Source organism: Pongo pygmaeus, chromosome 1 (assembly GCF_028885625.2).
Source record: "Pongo pygmaeus isolate AG05252 chromosome 1, NHGRI_mPonPyg2-v2.0_pri, whole genome shotgun sequence".
Classification (NCBI taxonomy): domain Eukaryota; kingdom Metazoa; phylum Chordata; class Mammalia; order Primates; family Hominidae; genus Pongo; species Pongo pygmaeus.
Window position 1 is genome coordinate 224,551,119 of NC_072373.2, and position 22,304 is coordinate 224,573,422.

Here is a 22,304-nt window from a genome sequence, read left to right on the forward strand (position 1 = left end):
CTGGCACTTTGGGAGGCCAAGGCAGGAGGATTGCTTGAGTTCAGGAGTTTGAGACCAGCCTGTGCAACATAACAAGACCCCCATCTCTACAAAATATTTACAAATTAGCTGAGCACAGTGGCACATACCTGTAGTCCAGACTACTTGGGAGGCAGACGAAGGAGGATTGCCCAAGCCCAGGAGTTCAAGGTTGCAGTGAGCTGTTATTGCACCACTGCACTCCAGCTGGGCAACAGAGCAAGGTCCTGTCTTAAACAAAAACGGAAGAACACTTTTGATGACTTAGAGGTCAGCCTGTCAGCTGGACGCCCCACAGAGGACCTCAGCTCAGAGGGGTTTGCAGGCTGCGTGATATTGCCACCCGAAACGCGGGTGCATATTTCTCTCTGTTTTCATCAATAAGAGCAGATTAGGTAGGGATTTCAAGTAGATTGATGTATCTACCAAGCAAAAAGGCCTAGTGAGGAAAAGCCCAGGTTAGAAGGTACAGCTGCCAGCAGGAAGCAGGACACAGTGAGCCGTTTGACAGTGCTCCCTTTTCTCTTCTGTAAAATGAGGACGTCTGCCCTGACTACCATGCCAAGTTGTGAAAAGACTGAAAACACATGAAATAGATGTTAATTTATTAGGGAAAGATAATCTTACTATATAAATGCAAAGTGGTACTGGTACGAAAATGACGTTCAGAACTAAATGTGGTGGTGATGTTTCATTCAACACTGAGGAGGAAATTCTTGGCTTGGTCAGGAATGGTGGGACCTGTGAGTTGGGATTTGTAAATGGCCCTTGAGGCCAGGTGTGGTGGCTCACGCTTGTAATCCCAGCACTTTGGGAGGCCGAGGCGGGCGGATCACGAGGTCAGGAGATCGAGACCATCCTGGCTAACACGGTGAAATCCCGTCTCTACTAAAAATACAAAAAATTAGTCAGGCGTGGTGGCAGGCGCCTGTAGTCCCAGCTACTCAGGAGGCTGAAGTAGGAGAATGGCGTGAACCCGGGAGGCAGAGCTTGCAGTGAGCTGAGATCGCACCACTGCACTCCACCCTGGGCCACAGAGTGAGACTCTTGTCTCAAAAAAAAAAACAAGAAAAGAAAAGAAAATGGCCCTCGAACAATTCTCACAGCCTTGCCAGGCCCGGTGCTGTTTGCAGTATAGCTGGCTGTGATATGGACCTCTGTGGAATGTGCCTTACCAGGCACCATGGTGCCCAGGAAGGAACGTGTAGAATCCCCAGCCCCGGGGTGTGTCCACTTTGCCTGGTGGCTCCAGCTGATGAAACGCGTGCATGCACACGCACGCACACACACACACACACACACACACACACGTACACACACACACACACACACACACGAACACACACACACACACAGACGAACACAGGCACATCCGTGTGTGGGAGGCGGCATGGGAGAGCCTTGGACTTGGTGTCCAGGGCCCTGCGTCCAGACTCAGATTCCACCTTCCTGTCTGTGCCGTTGATCAAGTCCCTTCTGCATATTCTTAGTCCAGTTTCCGCCTCCATGAAATGGGAGGCCCGCTCTCTGGGTTGAGTCTTTGGACCCCACAGTCCTTAGCTCTAATCACCTGTTTTCTGCCTTTGCTTTGTCCTGTGGGAGTAAATTCCTGTCTGTGTGTCCTGCTGGAAAACGCCACCCTTGGGTTGCTGGGGTCCCAGTGACTTTAGGGCCCTCCACATTGAACTGGCATCAGGGAGAGTATTGGTGGCTGGGCAGGACATGGGTTCATACCTGAGAGCAGTATGCGAAACGAGCCCGACTGGACCACCCTGGGCATCCTCCTGCCATCTTCAGATTTCTGTTTTATTTGCATAATCCATCCACATTTCTTGCATTTTAAGGACCTAAGATCATGTAACAGTGTCGTTCTGTGTTGTATTCACTTCGTATTGATTATTTTAATTCCTTTTTTCCTTAATACCCATAAATCTTCTCCCTCTGTGGAGGGCAGCCACTTTGAGCATATTTAGAAGGCAACTTGATCCCAGGCAGCTTGTCCGACTTCATTGCTGCCTCCTTCGTGAACTTGTTTAGATCCTGTGTGGAGCAGATGATTAAGTTAGGTTTGTTTGGGGGTGTGGGGGCGAAGGAGCTTGACTGTCTCTGCGGGCATATATTGCTTTAGTTTTTTGACCCTATGACAAAATAGTTTGATGGAGATTTACGTTATTTCCTGGCCATTTTTGCTATTACAGAGGTTTATATACACTCTTTGGCAAGACCTCTCTATCTAGAAAACTCTATCATCAGCATGGTTTGTATAATTGCTGAGAAACACAATTCAGCTTTATTAGAAAAAAATGTAAATGAAGTATCAGCCAGGCGTGGGGGCTCACACCTGTAATCCCAATGTGTCCAGAGTTCATTCCTTTTGGTGGGTTCATGGTCTCACTGACTTCAACAATGAAGCCGTGGACCTTTGCAGTGAGTGTTACCTTAAAGGTGGTGCGGACCCAGAGTGAGCAGCAGCAAGATTTATTGTGGATAGCAAAAGAACAAAGCTTCCACAGTGTGGAAGGGGACCCAGGCAGGTTGCTGCTGCTGGCTGGGGTGGCCAGCTTTTATTCCCTTATTTGTCCCTGCCCATGTCCTGCTGATTGGTCCATTTTACAGAGTGCTGATTAGTGCACTTACAATACTCTAGCTAGCCACAGAGCACTGTTTGGTGCTTTTTACAGAGAGCTGATAAGTGCATTTACAATCCTCTAGCTAGCCACAGAGCACTGATTGGTGTGTTTTTACAGAGTGCTGATTGGTACATTTACAATCCTCTAGCTAGCCACAGAGCACTGATTGGTGCGTTTTTACAGAGTGCTGATTGGTACATTTATAATCTTTTGTAAGACAGAAAAGTTCTCCAAGTCCCCACCCGACCCAGGAAGTCCAACTGGCTTCACCTCTCACCAACACTTTGGGAGGCTGAGGTGGGTGGATCATCTGAGGTCAGGAGTTTGAGACCAGCCTGACCAACATGGTGAAACCCCATCTCTACTAAAAATACAAAAATTAGCCAGGCGTGGTAGCAGGCGCCTGTAATCCCAGCTACTTGGGAGCCTGAAGCAGGAGAATCACTTGAACCTGGTAGGCGGGGGTTGCAGTGAGCCGAGATCGCACCATTGCACTCCAGCCTGAGCGACAAGCTCAAGACTCCGTTTCTAAATAAATAAATAAAAATAATGTATCAAGAGCCTGGGCAACATAGTGAAATCCCATCTCTACAAAAAAAAAAAAAAAAAAAAACACACAATTAACTGGGCATGGTGGCGTGCTCCTGTAGTCCCAGCTACTCGAGAGGCTGAGGCAGGAGGAATGCTTGAGCCCTGGAGGTGGAGGTTGCAGTAAGCCAGGATCGTGCCAGCCTGGCTACAGCCTCCAAGATGTACTCCAGCCTGGGTGACAGAGAGAGACCCCATCTGAATAATGTATCAAGGAAGGCATATAACCATAAAAGTATTTTTAAATGCCAAAATGTTTTCATAAAGATGTAAGCATGCATCACTTGATTATTTTTAAAGGATGTTGGGGTTGCCCTGGCTAATAACCGTAGCCAGCAAAGTCGCCCGTGGTTATGACTTCAGTCTGTTCTGCGGAAGTGATTCTGATGTCATAAAACTGCCTGGACTTGGCTGAGAGGATGATGGGGCAGAAGAAGGGTTGTTTAAGCCATATGTTTGTTGTGCGTAGTGGCAGGAAGGGGCAATTTACCGTCTGCAGAAATGGGCTGCTGTTGCAGTTGGAGAACGTGGGAAGTTGTCTTGTAAGGAAGAAAAGGGACCAAAGCCTGGTTAATCAGGTCTGGGAAAGCTCTGTGATAATGAAACTGAAACCCTGGAGAAGAAGAGTGGTCTTGGCAATCGGGATAGAAGGCACAGAGGGATTCAAAGGTAAAACAGCTGTTTGTCTTGAAGTGAGTATCCGTTGGAGGGCTGTTTCACCCCCTCATGTCAGCATAATCACTCACAAACAAGGTTTCAGAATTAAAGACTACTGTTTATACAGGGAGGACAGGCTCTGACTTCCATTTGAGATAAAGTGATTTTCTGTGGGAACTGTCATGAGTGCCATGCTGGGTTCATCAGTTATAAAACAGGTGAATTTCACATTGCCTCGTATCACCTCTTTTGGTGGAATTTTCAGTTAGTAAAGAGTTCCTTTTGAGATTGCAGTTGACAGAAATTTCTTATGTTACCCTCATGGCCAGATAAATATAAACATGAAAATAATTCCGCCTGGGTGGTGGTGAATGTGTTAACATGATTGTGATCATCACTACACAGTGTCTGCATGTATCAAATCAGCACACTGTACAACAGGAACGTGTGCAGTCTCTATTTGTCAGTTAAATGTTTTACTTTTTTTTTTTAAGAAGATTTGAAACTAAAAAATAAAGAATTTAGAATGGTACATTCGTGGCTGAATAAACAACTGATTCTACTCAACGAGTACAAATACATCATTTCCTACCTGGTAAGAAGTTTCTCATTGTGGGAGAAAGGCTCTAACTCATGCTCAGAATTTCTGAGTGATGTCAGTGAAGACGTGTTTATCACATTCACAGTTGACCCAAGGCAGAAGGTTCTAAAAGAGCCCAGTGAACAAGAATGAAGGGATTAAACTACAAAATAAGATTTAACCGGGAGAAATGTGCTAGCTACGAAAGGGGGGAATCAGGGAAAATGGTCATCTTTCGTTGACTTGGTTTAATATTAGCAATTTTGTGGGTTGGGGGTGGGTAAAAATGGTTGATTTATTCATAAAGTAATTTAATTTGGGTGCCTGTAATGTGCCAGACACTTTAGGAATGTGAACATTCCTCAGAGAATAAAACAGACAACCTAATCGCGCCATGAAGCTTAATGATCTAGTTGAGGGACAGAGAAGCTGCAGTAAATGGAATATATAAATTGTGTATTAAGACTGGGTGCAGTGGCTCATGCCTGTAATCCCAGCACTTGGACAGGCCGAGGTGGGCAGATCATGTAGGTCAGGAGTTCAAGACCAGCCTGACAAACATGGCAAAACCGCATCTCTACTAAAAATACAAAAATTAGCCGGGCTTGGTGACCTGCTCCTGTAGTCACAGCTATTTGGGAGGCTAAGGCAGGAGACTCACTTGAACCCGGGAGGCAGAGGTTGCAGTGAGCTGAGATCGTGCCACTGCACTTCAGCCTGGGCAACAGAGTGAGATTCAGTCTCAAAAAAAAAAAAAAAAAAAAAAAAAATATATATATATATATATATATATATATTAGAAGGAGAGAGAAATGATGCGGGGGGTACATAAAGCCAAGAAAGTGGGGAAGGCTGCAGTTTTTTTGTTTTGATTTTGTTTTTTTGGTTTTTGAGATGGAGTCTCGCTCTGTTGCCTGGGCTGGAGTGCAGCGGCGCAATCTCGGCTCACTGCAAGCTCCACCTTCCGGGTCCACGCCATTCTCCTGCCTCAGCCTCCCAAGTAGCTGGAACTACAGGCACCTGCCACCACACCTGGCTAATTTTTGTATTTTTAGTAGAGACGGGGTTTCACCATTTAGCCAGGATGGTTTCGATCTCCTGACCTTGTGATCCGCCCGCCTCAGCCTCCCAAAGTGCTGGGATTACAGGCGTGAGCCACCACGCCCGGCCTTGATATTGTTTTTGAGACAGTTTCACTCTTGTTGCCCTGGCTGGAGTGCAGTGGCACTGTCCTGGCTCAATGTAACCTCCACCTCCTGGATTCAGGCGATTCTCCTGCCTCAGCCTCTGAGTAGCTGGGATTACAGGTGCATGCCACCATGCCCGGCTAATGTTTTTGTGTTTTTAGTAGAGACGAGGTTTTACTATATTGGCCAGGCTGGTCTCAAACTCCTGACCTCAGGTGATCCACCTGCCTCGGCCTCCCAGAGCGCTGTGATTACAGGCGTGAGCCACCATGCCCAGCCTGCAGTTTAATTAGAGTAGTCAGGCTTCACTGAAAAGGTGCCACTGGAGGAAGGATGGGAAGCAGATGACAAAGTTAGCCACGTGGCCATCTGGTGAAGAGTGTTGCAGATACAGGGCAGAGCCAACGCAGAAGCCAAAATGGAGAGGTGAATCTGGTATGTTCAAGGAACAGCAAAGACGCCAGCGTGTCTGGAACGATGAGGGAAGACGTTAGTAGGAGTTGAAGACATTCCATTTCCCCAATGTGAAATAGGGACCAGGCTTAATGTGTGATGGTTCAAGAGACAAGAACCAATAGCAATAAGTCAGTGTTACTGGGAGATGATTTGGGGTTAATATAAGGAACATTGAGCAAGTTGGGCTGCTGGGGACTCATGGAAACTGCTTCGATCCACTGTCTAGTCATGAACACAGTGTGATGAGGGCCTCCGTCTTCCAACAGGTAGCAGTGGGTGGGATGGGTGTGTAATTTAAATAAAAACCAAGTCTTATAGACTACTTGCAGAGCCAGTGCAGGACTAGACCCAGGGCCGGCAGGCATTGCTCCTGTCTAGGCTAGATTAACTTGGATCAGGAATTATTGGGGCCATTGATGACATCTGCTGGCCAGGGGGGCAGCAGTTGGCCTGTGAGTATTGATGTCATATGGTTATGTTGGATCCTCCCAAGTGAGAAACAGCTGAGATTTACGGACACAAGAACTCTACTAATTTAAAAATATGCCTATAAAGAACTTTTCTATGAAGTAAGTTTTTAGGTAGCTTTTTGTTTGGAAGTCCTTAAGATATGGGGATTTTTTTTTTTTTTTTCAATTTTTTTTGTCAGAATAATATGTGTACAAGGTTCAAAAGTCAGGTATTTACTAGACTTGTAAAGAAAAGCCCTGCCGCTCCCCCCTTTCTACTCCTGACTCCTGTTCCCTTGAGGCAGCCACTCCCAGCTCTTGGAGCTGTTTCTTCTGACATGTTTACATGGTTCTCTCAGTTTCTTCAGCTTTCAGTCCACCCAGTGTAATTATAATTGGATTACATTAATATTCACTATATACATTGCGGTGACCATATAATTACTCAGTTGACCCAGATCACATACCAGGATGACCTAGCCTTTCTTAACACTTCTTCCTCTGTGATATTAGTAATTGTCTTATTTGTTTCCTTTGATTAGTTTTCTATAAATCTGTCACAAAGTCATCTCCAGACTCTCTGTCAGAGCCGAAACGTTCCTCCCAGTTTCATTAGACGCTTCAGGTATTGTGTCGCTCATTCTGATCTCAGTGGCATCCCGGAGCCCTCAGTCCCCAGATCCCGTCTGAAGGTGTCACTCAATTGCTGCAATCTCATGATCAAGCTGGAGCAGATGAGGAGTATCGATGCACAGAGACGGTGGTTTCTTGAGATGGAACCTAGTCCTGGTGAAGATTCTGTGATCATTGTTGAAATGACAACACAGGATTTGAAACATGACATAAGTTAGCTGATAAACCTATTTTCACTTGGTTATCTTTATATCCCAGAGTCTGGCCGGGCGCGGGGCTCACGCCTGTAATCCCAGCACCTTGGGAGACCAAGGTGGGTGGATCACGAGGTCAGGAGATGGAGACCATCCTGGTTAACACTGTGAAACCCCGTCTCTACTAAAAACACAAAAAAATTAGCCGGGCGTGGTGGCGGGCGCCTGTGGTCCCAGCTACTCAGGAGGCTGAGGCAGGAGAATGGCGTGAACCCAGGAGGCGGAGCTTGCAGTGAGCCGAGGTCGTGCCACTGCACTCCAACCTGGGCGACAGAGCAAGACTCCGTCTCAAAAAGAGTAGGAATCATTATTTGGGGCATGTATCCACAGACTTTAGTCTGTTCACCAACCCTGTCTATCTCCAGTATCAGTGTTCTGATTATGTGCTGCTGTATAACCATTTCCAAACTTGGTGGCTTCCAACAATAATTCCATACTGTATCACAGTTCTGTGGATTGGCTGGGACTTGACTGTGATGGGATGGTGCTCACAGGGGTTGCAGTCACATGGCAGCTGGGTCTCGTCCTCTGAAGGCTGGCTGGTCTGCATGTCAGCAGTGGCTTCTGCATTCATGTCTCACGCACCTCAGCGGAGGTGGCTGGCATCGCTGTCTCTCTAGGCAACCTCTCCCCAGGCCAGCTCAGGCTTCCTTGCCAACAGCAGTCTCTGGGTAATTGAACTTAATACATATTAGCTAGTGTCCCCCATATAGTGCATTTTAGAGACCTGGGCCAAGCTGCAAAGCTTCTCGTGAGCTGGTCTTGAAGTCAGCACCATCACATCCACGCATTCTGTTGGACAAAGGCAAGTCTGAGAGTTGCTTTTGTGAACCTAAGAGGTTCAGGATCAAGGAGAGGGCTCTGTACAGGGGCGTGAGTACCCGCAGGCATGGTTCCTTAGGAGGCCTTTGATCTAACTCCACAGTGTGTCACACTGTTTTTTGAAGAGTGTATTTCCAGTGTCTTTTTCTTTCATAACATTGCCTACCATCTTTATGAAAGTTGCATTTATATTTAGCAAGTTTTATTTTACTTTGAGATAGGGTCTCATAGTATCACCCAGGCTAGAGTGCAGTGATGCAGTCACAGCTCACCGCAGCCTTGGCCTCCCGGGCTCAAGGAATCGTCCCACCTCAGTCTCCCAGGTGACTGGGGCCACAGGCGGACGCCAGGCGGACACCACCACTCCCAGCTAATATTCTTCTTTTTTTTTTTTTTTTTTTTTTTTAGTTTTCGTTTTTTTGTGGAGACACAGTCTCAACATGTTGCCCAGGCTGGTCTCGAACTCCTGGGCTCAAGCAATCCCTCCACCTCAGCCTCCCAAAGTACTGGGATTGCAGGAGTGAGCCACAGCACCCAGCCGAAATTTTTGACACATTTAATTGATTCGTCTCTGTATATCATATTTTTAATTTAGAAAATATTCTCTCAATTCTAAATTTCTTCATATTAGAACATAAATATATCTTGGCCCAAGTATTTTGACAGGTATTGTCTTTTTAACTTTATTCACAACAGTCTTCTTTGACACATTTTTCTAAATCATCTTTATGATCTTTTGAATGTTTTATCGAATTTAGATGCTACAAAACTGTAGACCTTTTCAATTCCATTTCATTCTAGAACAGAATAAAAATTTACCCAATTAAACATGACAGCTCCACCAAGATTCCTACCCAAAATAGAGATACTCCAAAATGCCGTTATGGAATTTCAAAATTATATCTCATAAACCGTTTGAACTCTTATTTATTTTGTATGGGTTTTTTCCCCCTAGAAAGATCAACTTCAGATTATTTTTCATCATTACAAGCTTTATTTTCAGTGATTATAATTTTTTTTTTTTTTTTTTTTTTTTTTTTTTTTTTAGGCGGAGTCTTGTTCTGTCGCCCAGGCTGGAGTGCAGTGGCACAATCTTGGCTCACTGCAACCTCTGCCTCACAAGTTGAAGCAATTCTCCTGCCTCAGCCTCCTGAGGAGCTGGGATTATAGGTGCGCGCCACCACGCCCAGCTAATTTTTGTATTTTTAGTAGAGATGGGGTTTCACCATGTTGGTCAGGCTGGTCTCAAACTCCTGACCTCGTGAGCCGCCTGCCTCGGCCTCCCAAAGTGCTGGGATTACAGGCCTGTAATCCCAGGTGGCAGGGAGCCACCTCACCTGGCCTGTTCTTGTTTTTGAGACAGAGTCTTGCTCTGTCACCCATGCTGGAGTACAGTGATGCAATCTTGGCTCACTGCAACCTCCACCTTTCAGGTTCAAGCAGTTCTCCTGCCTCAGCCTCTACAGTAGCTGGGACGTGTGCCTGGCTAATTTTTGTATTTTTAGTAGCAACAGGGTTTCACCATGTTGGCCAGGCTGGTCTTGAACTCTTGACCTCAGGTGATCCCCTCTCCCTCAACCTCCCAAAGTGTTGGGATTACAGGTATTAGCCACCACACCTGGCCACAAATTGTTCATATCCTGCCATGCAGTTTTGTTGATTATTCAGAATCATCGTCATGACAGAGATGTGTTCGTGCTGTTACTCTGTGAATATAAAAAATTTGTAAATTTTGGCAACTACAACTTCATTTTCCATGGGTAGAATACTGCAGCTTGTTTTGACACAATTATACATTATGTGTATCACTACAACTAATTCTAAGGATGTTTCTACTCCATGGGTTTCTTGATTTAATAAGAAAATTTTTTACCATAACACTATACTGCCTCCAAGTTGGTATTTGAATATCACCGCAAAAACAAACACGTTTACCTTTAATGTGGAACTTTTTAATTGAGTTTATAGTAGCATTTATAATGTCAGGTGTTTCACCCTCAACAGAAATCAAGTACTTATTAGGGTTAATGCATTTTCAGATTGAAGCATCTGGTAGAAAGCTAGCACCGGCTGGGCACGGTGGCTCACGCCTGTAATCTCAGCACTTTGGGAGGCCGAGGTGGGTGGATCACGAGGTCAAGAGATTGAGACCATCCTGGTCAACATGGTGAAACCCTGTCTCTACTAAAAATACAAAAATTAACTGGGCATGGTGGTGTGCGCCTGTAGTCCCAGCTACTTGGGAGACTAAGGCCGGAGAATCGCTTGAACCTAGGAGGCGGAGGTTGCAGTGAGTCGAGATCGTGCCACTGCACTGCACTGGACTAATGGCTAATGTTGCCTGGTGACAGAGCGAGACTCCATCTCAAAAAAAAAAAAAAAAAAGCTAGCAAAAAACATTGTTTCAATGGGCTGCAAAAAGTTTAGTTTAAAAAATGTATGTGGCCATGGTTTTATATACTGGATTAAGATATATGTCCGTTTTTAAAGTTGTGACTATAAAAGAATAATAAACATTGATTTTCTGAGTAACAAGCATTTTTATCAGCAAAATTTTAGCTTAGAATTCCTTGAGCAAATACAGTGTTCTGTTTCTCAAACTTAATTCTCATTAATTTGAGAAGGTGGATTAATTTTAAAGTCTCCCATTTGTTCATAATTTGTGCTGCTTTATCTTTGAAGGTATTTTTATTTAAAGAGTTTTAGGGTAGTTTTGTGGTATAAGGGTGTTTACCAAAAAATGTTTAATCCATGTAGCTCATTTCTAGGTTGTTTTGTGCATTCATGGGTCCTGTTTGGTCTCTGAAAATCAAACTGCGTAGCTCTTACTCCTTTGACTAACACTTTTGTCTTTGGTGTGTCATTGCTCTGCAGACATGCGGACCGGCTCTCCTGGTCAAATGATGTTTTCTAGCTCTGGACGTCTGTGGTGCTCTGCAGTTTGGTTCGGACTGTGACATTCATGCTTTGTGGGCTTCCTGGTGGAGTGTCCTACCTAAACCCAGTGAACCCTGAAGTCAAATGACTTGTTCAATTAAAGCGAGCTGGCTGTTGAAGTGTAGCATTGTCTTTCATTCCACAAATACCACCCCTTCTGCTGACGGTTTGTTTTTCTGCCCCAGGGAACGATCAGCGTTGGAGTAGATGCCACTGACCTTTTTGATCGCTATGATGAGGAGTATGAAGATGTGTCCGGCAGTAGCTTTCCGCAGATTGAAATTAATAAAATGCACATATCCCAGTCCATTGAGGTAAAGCACACAACCACCTCTCCGAGTACAGCAAGGGCTTGAGTTAATGAGGCACAGCACACCAAGCAGCTGGAATGAGAGTCTGCCCAGGGTTTTTCTCATCTTTATTTATGAAAGGCTGCAATTAGCCACTTAAAAAAGAAAGCACTTCAGTCCCAGCCGTGTGTTACCGCTGTGCTGGCATGTGAGCCAGCAGGAGTGTGGGCTGGGGCACTTGGCTCCCAAGGTCTTGGACCTTTCCAGCAGAGGGTGTTAATGGTCTGGGAGAAGTAGATACCCAAGGTCATGGGGTTCTGGGAGAGAAGGCAGACCTCCATGGATCATTCTAACAACCGGTTTTAGTTTTAAGGCAAATTCTGCTAGGTGCCGCAAGGCTATAGCAGCTCTCATCTTGAGCCCTGGGCACACGAAAATGTCACCATTCTGCCTACTATTTGGATGTGGCGAGGTCAGGTCATTCTCCTGAGCGTTTATAGTAGGTCTTTGTCTCCTCAGCTCATTAATTTATTCTCCATTGCATCAGCCAACAACGTGGAGTCCTAACTTGGGGAAATTTGCCCCCTCTTGGAGCTCCCTGAGTCAGCTGATACAGAATACAGCCATGGGAAGGTCTTCAGTCCCCTCGGAACCCTGATGGCAAACCACAGAGGGAAGGCACACAGTGAAGTCACTGTGCTATCTGATACCAGTGGGACATGCAGCCCCATGTTTCCCCTGGTGTTGTGAAATGTGCCCATTAAAGCTTTTGCAAAGCGTATTACCCTCATGGTCACATGCAGACCAAATAACAAAGCGGAAGAAAAGTGAAGCTGATGCGGCAGTTCTGCATCCATGTGTGCTTCTGAACAGAGGAATCGTCTGCACCTTTGGCCTTGGGCTCACAGTGCGTTCTTTAGGCTGCTGCCATTGGCACTTCCTGTTGTTTTGATTCATTCATTACCAGCAAATACCATTTTTAGGCACCCTTGACAGCGACAGACACAGCCATCCTCTCTGGAAGCCTCTCAACCCAGAATGGAAATGGAGGAGGTTCCATTAACTTTGCGCTCAGACGAGTAACTTCGGCAAAGGGATGGGGAGAGGTAAGAATGTCATTGGCTGAGTTGTGTTGTCCGTGCAAAGCCTCATTTCTGAACATTTACACTCTCAAAGCTCACCCTCAAACTCACCCCGGGGGCCCTGTTGTTGTGTAACAACGGTACCAAGTGTCAAGCTTCCATAAGTTGACTGTCCTAAAAGAAAAATAGGTCTCATAAGCCTGGCCAACATGGTGAAACCCCATCTCTACTAAAAATACAAAAATTAGCAGGGCGTGGTGTCACCTGCCTGTAATCCCAGCTACTTGGGAGGCTGAGGCAGGAGAATCACGAGAATCACATGAACCCGGGAGGCAGAGGTTGCAGTGAGTCAAGATCGCGCCGTTGCACTCCAGTCTGGGGGACAAGAGCAAAATTCCGTCTCAAAAAAAAAAAAGATAAATAGGTCTCATAGCTGAGAAGTCCTGTCAGTCTTCCTCACAGTTTAAAATTAGGATAGAAAAACAAGGTTTCCTATGAGATGCCAACTTCTAGAAATCCACCCTCTGAAACTCAGTGTGTTTGTTCCCTTTGAGCAAAAAGCCTGTGGGCTGTTTTTCCTGCACAATTCAGAAGGCAGGTGCTCTCTTCAGCGTGATAGTTCACTGATTGGTGGCCATTTAACAGCCAGTTCTGCCAAGCAAATTGAGCTGCATCAAATTAACATTGAAGAGTTGCTTGAAAGTCACCCAGACTAGTAAACACGGCAGCCAGGCTCAGCTGTGACTTCCAAGGCTGTGCGAGTGTGGAACTGCTGCTGGGCTTTAACGTCAGGCCCCTGAGGACCACCTCAGTGACCTGGGAGACATTTGGTGCAGGATGAAAATGAAAAGGAGTCAGCAATGCATGCGGGGGTGGGGGGGCACACCTGACCGCAGTCGGTGCTCTGCAGGTGGCGGGGGCTGCGCCGGGAGGGGTAGGGGGAGCCGGCTGGTCTCCTGACCTCAGCCTGGGAGGCAAGGATCAGAGGTGAGCAGTTTTTTCTTTGGAGGGACACCAATGAAACATGTGCCTTTGAAGCCTGGGTCTCCTTTGGATCTGTGGCAGCAGACGGCTCCATTTGGCAAAGGTTAAGATGAGACATTAACAAGCTTCCACCCCCTTCTTTTAGAGCCTTGGCAAGACCAGTGAATTGAATGAAGGAATTATACCCAGAGGTACATACCTGAGCCTTGGTTGCTGCTAGGAGATAAAACACCATTAATGCCTTCTCTTTTTCCTTTTCAAACAGTTGGAATTTGGAGCCGGAGACCTACAGGGGCCTTTGTTCGGTCTCAAGCTGTTCCGTAATCTCACACCAAGATGGTAAATATGAGAGATAGCAGCTCCTCTTTGGTGGTCTTTGTTGTCTTAGGAGACTAGAACTGTGTGTTCTTTTTATCACAGTGGTTGGCACTATCTTGTCTGTCCTACAAGGTCACTGCGTACATCAAGGGCAGCTATAGCACTGGCATGAAGCCCAGGCAGTGTGCAGGTGGGAAGAGGCGGGATTGCAGGGGCCGGACCCTTGTCCCAGCCCCAGCCAGGCTGCACCATCCAGGACTCGCACCTCCCTTACCTATGCCATGAGGCCACACAGAAAGAGTGCCTTCAGGGAGAGTTGGTCAGTGGACCGAAACACTTAACAGACTTATGGATCGTTCCATTGTCCCAGAGAATGACAGACTGCCTCGTCATCGGGTTGATTGACATATGCCAGAGATGTAGTCCCCAGCCAGCCTCTGCTTCCTGTTGTCTCTGCTGCTGCCATGTCACACTCCTAGAACTATATATCCCTGTCCCTTCTAGAACGACAGCAGTGTCTTCATTTCCTGTATGGCGGGGGCAGTGATGTCTGTGTGAGCTCAGATAAAAGAATTGGTGGAGGGTAAATAATACCTCTTTCTTCCAGAGGAAGATATGGCTGAAGGAGTCCTAGAATGGAGCACACAGAGTTTATTTTATTTATTTATTTATTTTTGAGACAGGGTCTTGCTCTGTCTTGCCCAGGCTGGAGTGCGGTGGTGTGATCTTGGCTCACTGCAGCCTCTGCCTCCTGGGTCCAAGCTATTCTCCTGCCTCAACTTTCCGAGTAGCTGGGACTACAGGCGTGCGCCACCACGCCCAGCTATTTTTGTATTTTTAATAGAGACGAGGTTTCACCATGTGGGTCAGGCTGGTCTCGAACTCCTGACCTCAGGTGATCCACCTGCCTCGGCCTCCCAAAGTGCTGAGATTACAGGCGTGAGCCACTGCGCCTGGCCTATTTTATTTTACTTTATTTTTTTTAGAGACGAGGTTTTGTTCTGTTGCCCAGGCTAGAGTGCATAGTTCACTGCAGCCTTGAACTCCTGGGCTCAAGCAGTCCTCCTCCCTCAACCTCCCGAAAAACTAGGACTGCAGGCATGTGCCAACATGCCTGGCTCATTGTTTAGTTTTTTTTTTAGAGATAAGTTCTCTCTATGTTGCCTAGGCTGGTCTCAAGCTCCTAGATTCAAGCAGTCCTCCGACCTCAGCCTCCCAAAGCGCACTGAGATTAGAAGCATGAGCCACTTCACCAAGCCTGGAGTACATGTTTTTTGTTTTGTTTTTTGTTGTGAGACAGGTCTCACTTTGTCACCCCAGCTGGAGAATAGTGGTGCAGTCTTGGCTCACTGCACCCTCAACCTCCCAGGCTCAGGTGACCCTCCTGAGTAGCTGGGACTACAGGTGTGCACCACCATGCCTGACTAATTTTTGTAGAGTTGGGGTTTCTCCTTGTTGGCCAGGCTGGTCTCTTAACTCCTGACCTCAGGTGATCCTCCCACCTTGGCCTCCCAAAGTGCTGGCATTACAGGCGTGAGCCACCATGCGCAGGTACAGTGGCATGAATAACTTTCTTATCAAACATGTACCGTAGGCTGTACAAACATGTACAAACATGTACAAACAAGTACAGGAGTACGAGACCAGCCTGGCCAACATGGCGAAACCCCATCTACTAAAAATACAAAAATTAACCAGGCATGGTGGCGCTTGCCTGTAGTCCCAGCTACTTGGGAGGCTGAGGTGGGAGGATCTCTTGAACCCGGGAGGCGGAGGTTGCAATAATCCAAGATCACACCACTGTACTCCAGCCTAAGCAGCAGAGCAAGACTGTCTCAAAAAAAAAAAAAAGTTATTACACTTCCAATGAGACATGTATCTGTGTGCCTGCCAGGCTCTGCAGGGGTTGACCTAATCCCTGCCCACTAGTATGGTCGTTTGTCTGTGGGGCATGGGGCAGAGAACCCAGGCAGGCTTGCAGGTCAGCCTGTTGTAGGGAGAGCAGGAGAAGTTGGGAGAGAGCCTGCAAAACAGGAGGATGTGGCCCGTGGGGCAGGCGGAGGCCACTTAGGCACCAAAGCAGTGCTTCCTGGCTGGGCGCAGTGGCTCACGCCTGTAATCCCAGCACTTTGGGAGGCCAAGGCGGGTGGATCATGAGATCAGGAGATCGAGACCATCCTGGCTAACACGGTGAAACCCCATCTCTACTAAAAATACAAAGAATTAGCCGGGAGTGGTGGTGGGCGCCTGTAGTCCCAGCTACTCGAGAGGCTGAGGCAGGAGAATGGCATGAACCCGGGAGGCGGAGCTTGCAGTGAGCCGAGGTCGCGCCAGTGCACTCCAGCCTGGGCAGCAACTCCAGCCTGGGCGACTCCGTCTCACAAAGAAAAAAAGAAAAAAAAGCAGTGCTTCCAGACACACAAAGAGGAAAGGAGCTGGTGTGATCCCACCTGCAATCCCAGGGCTTTGGAAGGCCAACGTGGGAGGATGGCTTGAACCCGGGAGGTTGAGGCTGCAATGAGCTGAGATTGCACTACTGCACCCCAGCCTAGGCAACAGAGCAAGACTGCCCCCGAAAAAAAATTTTTTTTGAAGATGGAAGGAATGCGGGACATGCTGCCATGGGGCACCACCTGGGTGCTGCTCACAACACAGCTCCACAGGCCCCTGCTCTACATAATTGGATTCACCTACTGGGTCTGAGAAGGGGACTGGGAGTCATACTTAGAAGAGAACAGCAGGGAAACAGCATCTGTATACACATCAGTGTTGTCCTGACCCTGTCTACTTAGATTTTAACCAGATGCTGGTTAAAAGCTGCCTCAGGGGCAGGGTGTGGTGGCTCATGCTTGTAATCCCAGCACTTTAGGAGGCCCGGTGGGATGATCACTTGAGCTCAGGAGTTTGATACCAGCCTAGGCAACATGGCGAAACCTTGACTCTACAAAAAATATAAAAATTAACCAGGTGTGGTAGCACACACCTGTAGTCCCAGCTACTTGGGATGCTGAGGTGGGAAGATCGCTTGAGGCCAGGAGGTCGAGGCTGCAGTGAGCCATGATGACACCACTGCACTTCAGCCTGGGTGACAGAGCAAGACCTCTCTCAAAAAAAGAAAAAAGAAATGCTGGTCAGGTGCAGTGGCTCACGCCTGTAATCCCAACACTTTGGGAGGCCAAGGCAGGCAGGTCGCCTGAGGTCAGGAGTTCAAGACAAGCTTGGCCAACATGGTGAAACCCTGTCTCTACTAAAAATACAAAAATTAGCCAGGCGTGGTGGTGGGCACCTGTAATTCCAGCTGCTTGGGAGGCTGAGGCAGGAGAATTGCTTGAACCCGGGAGGCAGAGGTTGCAGTGAGCCAAGATCGTGCCAGTGCACTCCAGCCTGGGTGACAGAGCCGAGACTCTGTCTTAAAAAAAAAAAAAAAAAATGCTGCTTTGGGTCTTATGAGGGAGGGGACTGGGAATCTAGGTGTTTCAAGCGCCCCAGGTGATTCTTAAGGTCACACAGCTTGGGAGACACTTCATCAAGGAAAATCTTTCGGCCGTTTTGTTCTGGTTGAGCCTCAGTGTCTATTCATTGAGTGGTCACCAGGAGTTTGGGGTGGACTGATCATCAGCATTTACAGGTTTGGAAATTGAATTTAGTTCTGCTACTCAGAGCTTATTAGACTTGAGCAGATTTAAATGGAAGGACGACTGATTTATAAACAAGGGGGATCACGGGGGATGATGTGTGACCAAGGATGCCAGCTTCTTTTTTTTTGTTTTGTTTTGTTTTGTTTTGTTTTTGAGATGGAGTCTTGCTCTGTCACCAGGCTGGAGTGCAGTGGCACAGTCTTGGCTCACTGCAACCTCCACCTCCCAGGTTCAAGCTATTCTCCTGCCTCAGCTTCCTAAGTAGGTGGAACTACAGGCACGCGCCACCACGCCTAGCTAATTTTTGTATTTTTAGTAGAGACGGGGTTTCACCGTGTTGGCCAGGATGGTCTCAATCACTTGACCTTGTGATCCACCCACCTCGGCCTCCCAAAGTGCTGGGATTACAGGCGTGAGCCACCGCGCCCAGCCTACTAGCCCAGTTTCTTAATATATAGTGACCAGATTAGTTACGGATGTCTGCTAACCAGGGTTCTCTAATCCTCGGATCAAGTTGCAGATGTTCCTTGATTTACGATGGAGTTACGGCCTAATAAGCCATCTTAAATCAAAAATATCGACCTGTTGGCTGGGCACAGTGGCTCACGCCTGTAATCCCAGCACTTTGGGAGGCTGAGGCAGGTGGATCACCTGAGGGCAGGAATTTGAGACCAGTCTGGCTAACATGGTGAAACCCCGTCTCTACTAAAAATATAAAATATTAACGGGACATGGTGGCAGGCGCCTGTAGTCCCAGCTACTCAGGAAGCTGAGGCAGGAGAATCACTTGAATCCAGGAGGCAGAGGTTGCAGTGAGCTGAGAAGATCACGCCATTGCACTCCAGCCTGGACAACGAGCGAAACTCCGTCAAAAACAAAAACACGACCTGTCCAGGCTTAAGTGAGCCTTCCTTCTCAGCCTCCAGAGTCGCTGGGACTACAGGGCGTGCCACTACACCCAGCTAATTTTGTGTATTTTTTGTAGAGATGGGGGTTTTGCCATGTTGTCCAGGCTGTTCTTGAACTCCTGGGGTGAAGCGATTTGCCTCCTCAGCCTCCCAAAGTGCTGGGGTTACAGGTGTGAGCCAGTGAGCCTGCCTACTGTTATTTTAATGGCATAAACATCACCTCCAGAGCTTAGAAAGGAGAGAAAGAAACTTAGGCATTGATGTTGAGCTCTTTATTAAAGAAACCAGCTGTTAGTTTACCCTTCAGCACCTTGAATGAAGTGAATTTCTGTTAGTAAAATGAAATACCCCTTTTCAACCAGAAGATGGGGCTGGACTCCCTTGGAAAGAAACTGCAGAGGCTCTTTTCAGGAACTGGTTTCGTGTGCTCGCTTTGCCTGTAGTTTCTGTCACTAGTACCCAGCTGTGGTCACTAGTACATCAGAAATCACACAGCAGCTTCAAAAATATACTGATGCCTCCACCCAGAAATTCTGGTTTCATAGGTCTGGGGTGTCCTCTAGGTAAGTGATTCTCAAACTCTCTACTGCACATTGGAATCATTGGCACACTTCGCACTCCAAGCCCGCACTGAAGGAATCAGCATGCCGGCGGAGAAGCCAGCCAGCCGTGATTTGTGGATGAGCCGGGTGATTCCAGCGTGCAGTAGTTTGAGCACCACTGTCTTGGACTGCTTAATTTGAGACCCTCCGTAGGTGATTCTGACTTGCGCTCCTCGGCCGCCATGCATTCTAACTTGAGTGGGCTTGCCCCTGCTGGCTTAGGGATGCAGACAGTCAGGTGCCTATTTGGTTGTAGCTAAAGTTAGGGCGGCTGAGGGGAGTCGGGAGGTTACTGGGAAGATTCTGGCTAGGACCCTCCCCCTCTCTGTGTGGATAGAGGCCTGACCTCCTGCTTTTTTTTTTTTTACTGGGAGCTGGCCCAGGGATGCATAGACGTGACAGTAAGTGAGGTCTTAGCCAGGCAGAGAGGAAGTGACAGAGAGCAGCTGAAAGCAGGTGCCATCCAGGACCTTTTCTGTCTCTGTGTCTCTCCAGCTTTGTGACAACAAACTGTGCTCTGCAGTTTTCATCCCGTGGAATCCGACCCGGCCTGACCACTGTCCTAGCGCGGAACCTAGACAAGAACACCGTGGGCTACCTGCAGTGGCGATGGGGTATCCAGTCAGCCATGAACACTAGCATCGTCCGGGACACTAAAACCAGCCACTTCACTGTGGCCCTGCAGGTGAGCCCAGCAGCCATCATCTCCTGCAGACAGAGCTCTGGGAGGCCCCCTCCTCCCAAGCACTCAGTGCGCCCCTTAAATCCTGTGTCCTGATCACCACTAAGTCCAAGCCCACGCAGGGCCCTGAGGGGCAGGCTCTCAGTGCTCACACTCGAGTGACCTGGTGGAACCTTGGAGTATGAAATGCAGTTGCCTTCAGGCGCCTGGGGCAGCTTTGTCGGATCATCCTAAAGCAGAACAACATCTTAATGTCTGGTGGGAGCCGCCCATGGAATCAGGGGCGGGCAGATGAAGCCCCATAGCAGAATCTTGCCCTCGGACGCCCCTGTGGCCACACCAGGGCTAGTACATGAGAAGCCCCACACGGGCCACTGCTCCTTGGCTCTCACCAGCCGCTGCCACCTAGGAGCGTAGGCTCAGTGTCGCCAGAGCTTTTTATTTCTTGTGAGAAGCTAGAAAACTGGGTTTTCTGTGAAGTCTCCCAGTTTTTAACTACTGGCTGCTAATAAATCATGGTGCACTCGGTGCGGCTGCCAGACCGTGACCCCTGCCTTAAAGGCCTGTGTGCAGCAGATGCCCAGAGCTAGTGGGAGGGCAGATACCCACCTCCCCATGGAGTCTCACGCCCTAGCCACGCATCCTTGCACCCTCTGTCTCCCCAGCTGGGAATCCCTCACTCCTTTGCACTGATCAGCTATCAGCACAAATTCCAAGATGACGATCAGACTCGTGTGAAAGGATCCCTCAAGTAAGTCCTGGCCTGGCTAAAATGGAAGCACACTGGTTCTGCATGCGGGTCTTCACAGTGGAACCAGTTGGTGTAAGATACGTTGCTCATGTGAATATCTACGTGTGTGTGACATTTTTGGAGAGCTTCCTATTTTGAGGCTGTGGGGGATTTAACACTACAGTCCCAGCCCTTGAGGAGCTTAGAGAGTGTTGTGGAAGAACTAGACCATGGGTGTCCCCACTTTCTTCTGTCACGAATCTGCTCGCTGGGGGTCGAGGAGGCTGGAGGGAGGAAAGGGAAGGTACCTGGCCTCTTCTCAAATGACAGCTGCCCCTGAAGTGATGAATGAGGGGGCACAGGCACAGACCGCATTCTCTCCCTGCAGAGCAGGCTTCTTTGGGACGGTGGTGGAGTATGGAGCTGAGAGGAAGATCTCCAGGCATAGCGTTTTGGGTGCAGCTGTCAGCATTGGAGTTCCACAGGGCGTTTCTCTGAAAGTCAAGTAAGTTGAACTTAGGCCTTTCTGGTCAAGGAATGCCTGTCACCTTCACTCAGCCAGGCTTTACCCAAGTTTAAGGCTGAAATAGCCTTTGCATTGTAATTTTGTTCTTAAAGACACAGTTGCTTGGCTAGGTGCAGTGGCTTATGCGTGTAATCCCAGCACTTTAGGAGGCCAAGGCGGGCAGATCGCCTGAGGTCAGGAGTTCGAGACCAGCCTGGCCAACGTGGCGAAACCCCATCTCTACTGAAAATATAAAAATTAGCCAGATGTGGTGGCACGCGCCTATAATCCCAGCTATTTGGGAAGCTGAGGCAGGAGAATTGCTTGAACCTGAAGGCGGAAGTTGCAGTGAGCTAAGATCAAGATTGTGCCACTGCACTCCAGCCTGGGGGACAGCGAGACTCTGTCTCAAAAAATATAAAAAAAAAAAAATTCGGCCGGGTGCAGTGGATCAGGAGGTCAGGAGATCGAGACCATCCTGGCTAACACAGTGAAACCCCGTCTCTACTAAAAATACAAAAAATTAGCCAGGGGTGGTGGCGGGTGCCTGTAGTCCCAGGTACTCGGGAGGCTGAGGCAGGAGAATCGCTTGAACCCAGGAGGCGGAGCTTGCAGTGAGCCAGGATCGCTCCATTGCACTCCAGCCTGGGCGACAGAGTGAGACTCCGTCTCAAAAAAAAAAAAAAAAAAAAAAGTACAGTTGCTTGTGTCTTTGCTGAGTAAGCGAATTTCAAGGAGTGGATAGTTCCAACACCGAGTGAGTGAGGTGTACGTCTGAGCTCCAGCAGCCTCGCCTGATGTCACAGGATGCATCCTAGCAGCCCAGGCCTCCTGGAGTCACTGGCCTGGCAGGTATCACCTGGGCACAGCATCTCCAGTAGCAGCTGCCATGTCGGTTCATCCCTCTCACCAGGGGTTTCCATTGGCACACACACCCTTGCTCCACCTGAGTCTAGTCACTGTCCTCTCCTTAGTTCCTCAAAAGAGTTGTCTGTTTTTGGCTCACTGGAGCCACTTGGGAGGCCAAGGCAGGCGGATCACGAGATCAGGAGATTGAGACCATCCTGGCTAACATGGTGAAACCCTGTCTCTACTAAAAATACAAAAAATTAACGGGGCGTGGTGGCGGGCGCCTGTAGTCCCTGCTACTCGGGAGGCTGAGGCGGGAGAATAGTGTGAACCCGGGAGGCAGAGCTTGCAGTGAGCCGAGATGGCGCCACTGCACTCCAGCCTGGGCATCAGAGCGAGGCTCCATCTCAAAAAAAAAAAAAGGTTGTCTGTTTTCGCTTACATCCGTCTTATTTCTTTCTAAACCTGCTCCAGTCAGGCCTCTCCAGAAAAACCAGCCCTTTCC

At 48.1% G+C, this 22,304-nt stretch overlaps 1 protein-coding gene across 1 annotated transcript in view; it reads left to right on the plus strand.

Annotated features, from left to right (window-relative positions):
• DNAJC11 (DnaJ heat shock protein family (Hsp40) member C11) overlaps positions 1 to 22,304 on the plus strand; it is a 68,127-nt gene that overhangs the window by 36,833 nt on the left and 8,990 nt on the right. Inside the window, exons 5-10 of the mRNA XM_054441225.2 lie at positions 11,397 to 11,525; positions 12,485 to 12,607; positions 13,833 to 13,906; positions 19,529 to 19,718; positions 20,381 to 20,466; positions 20,834 to 20,950. Coding sequence (XP_054297200.1) covers positions 11,397 to 11,525; positions 12,485 to 12,607; positions 13,833 to 13,906; positions 19,529 to 19,718; positions 20,381 to 20,466; positions 20,834 to 20,950 — 719 coding nt within the window. The remainder of the gene's footprint in view (positions 1 to 11,396; positions 11,526 to 12,484; positions 12,608 to 13,832; positions 13,907 to 19,528; positions 19,719 to 20,380; positions 20,467 to 20,833; positions 20,951 to 22,304) is intronic.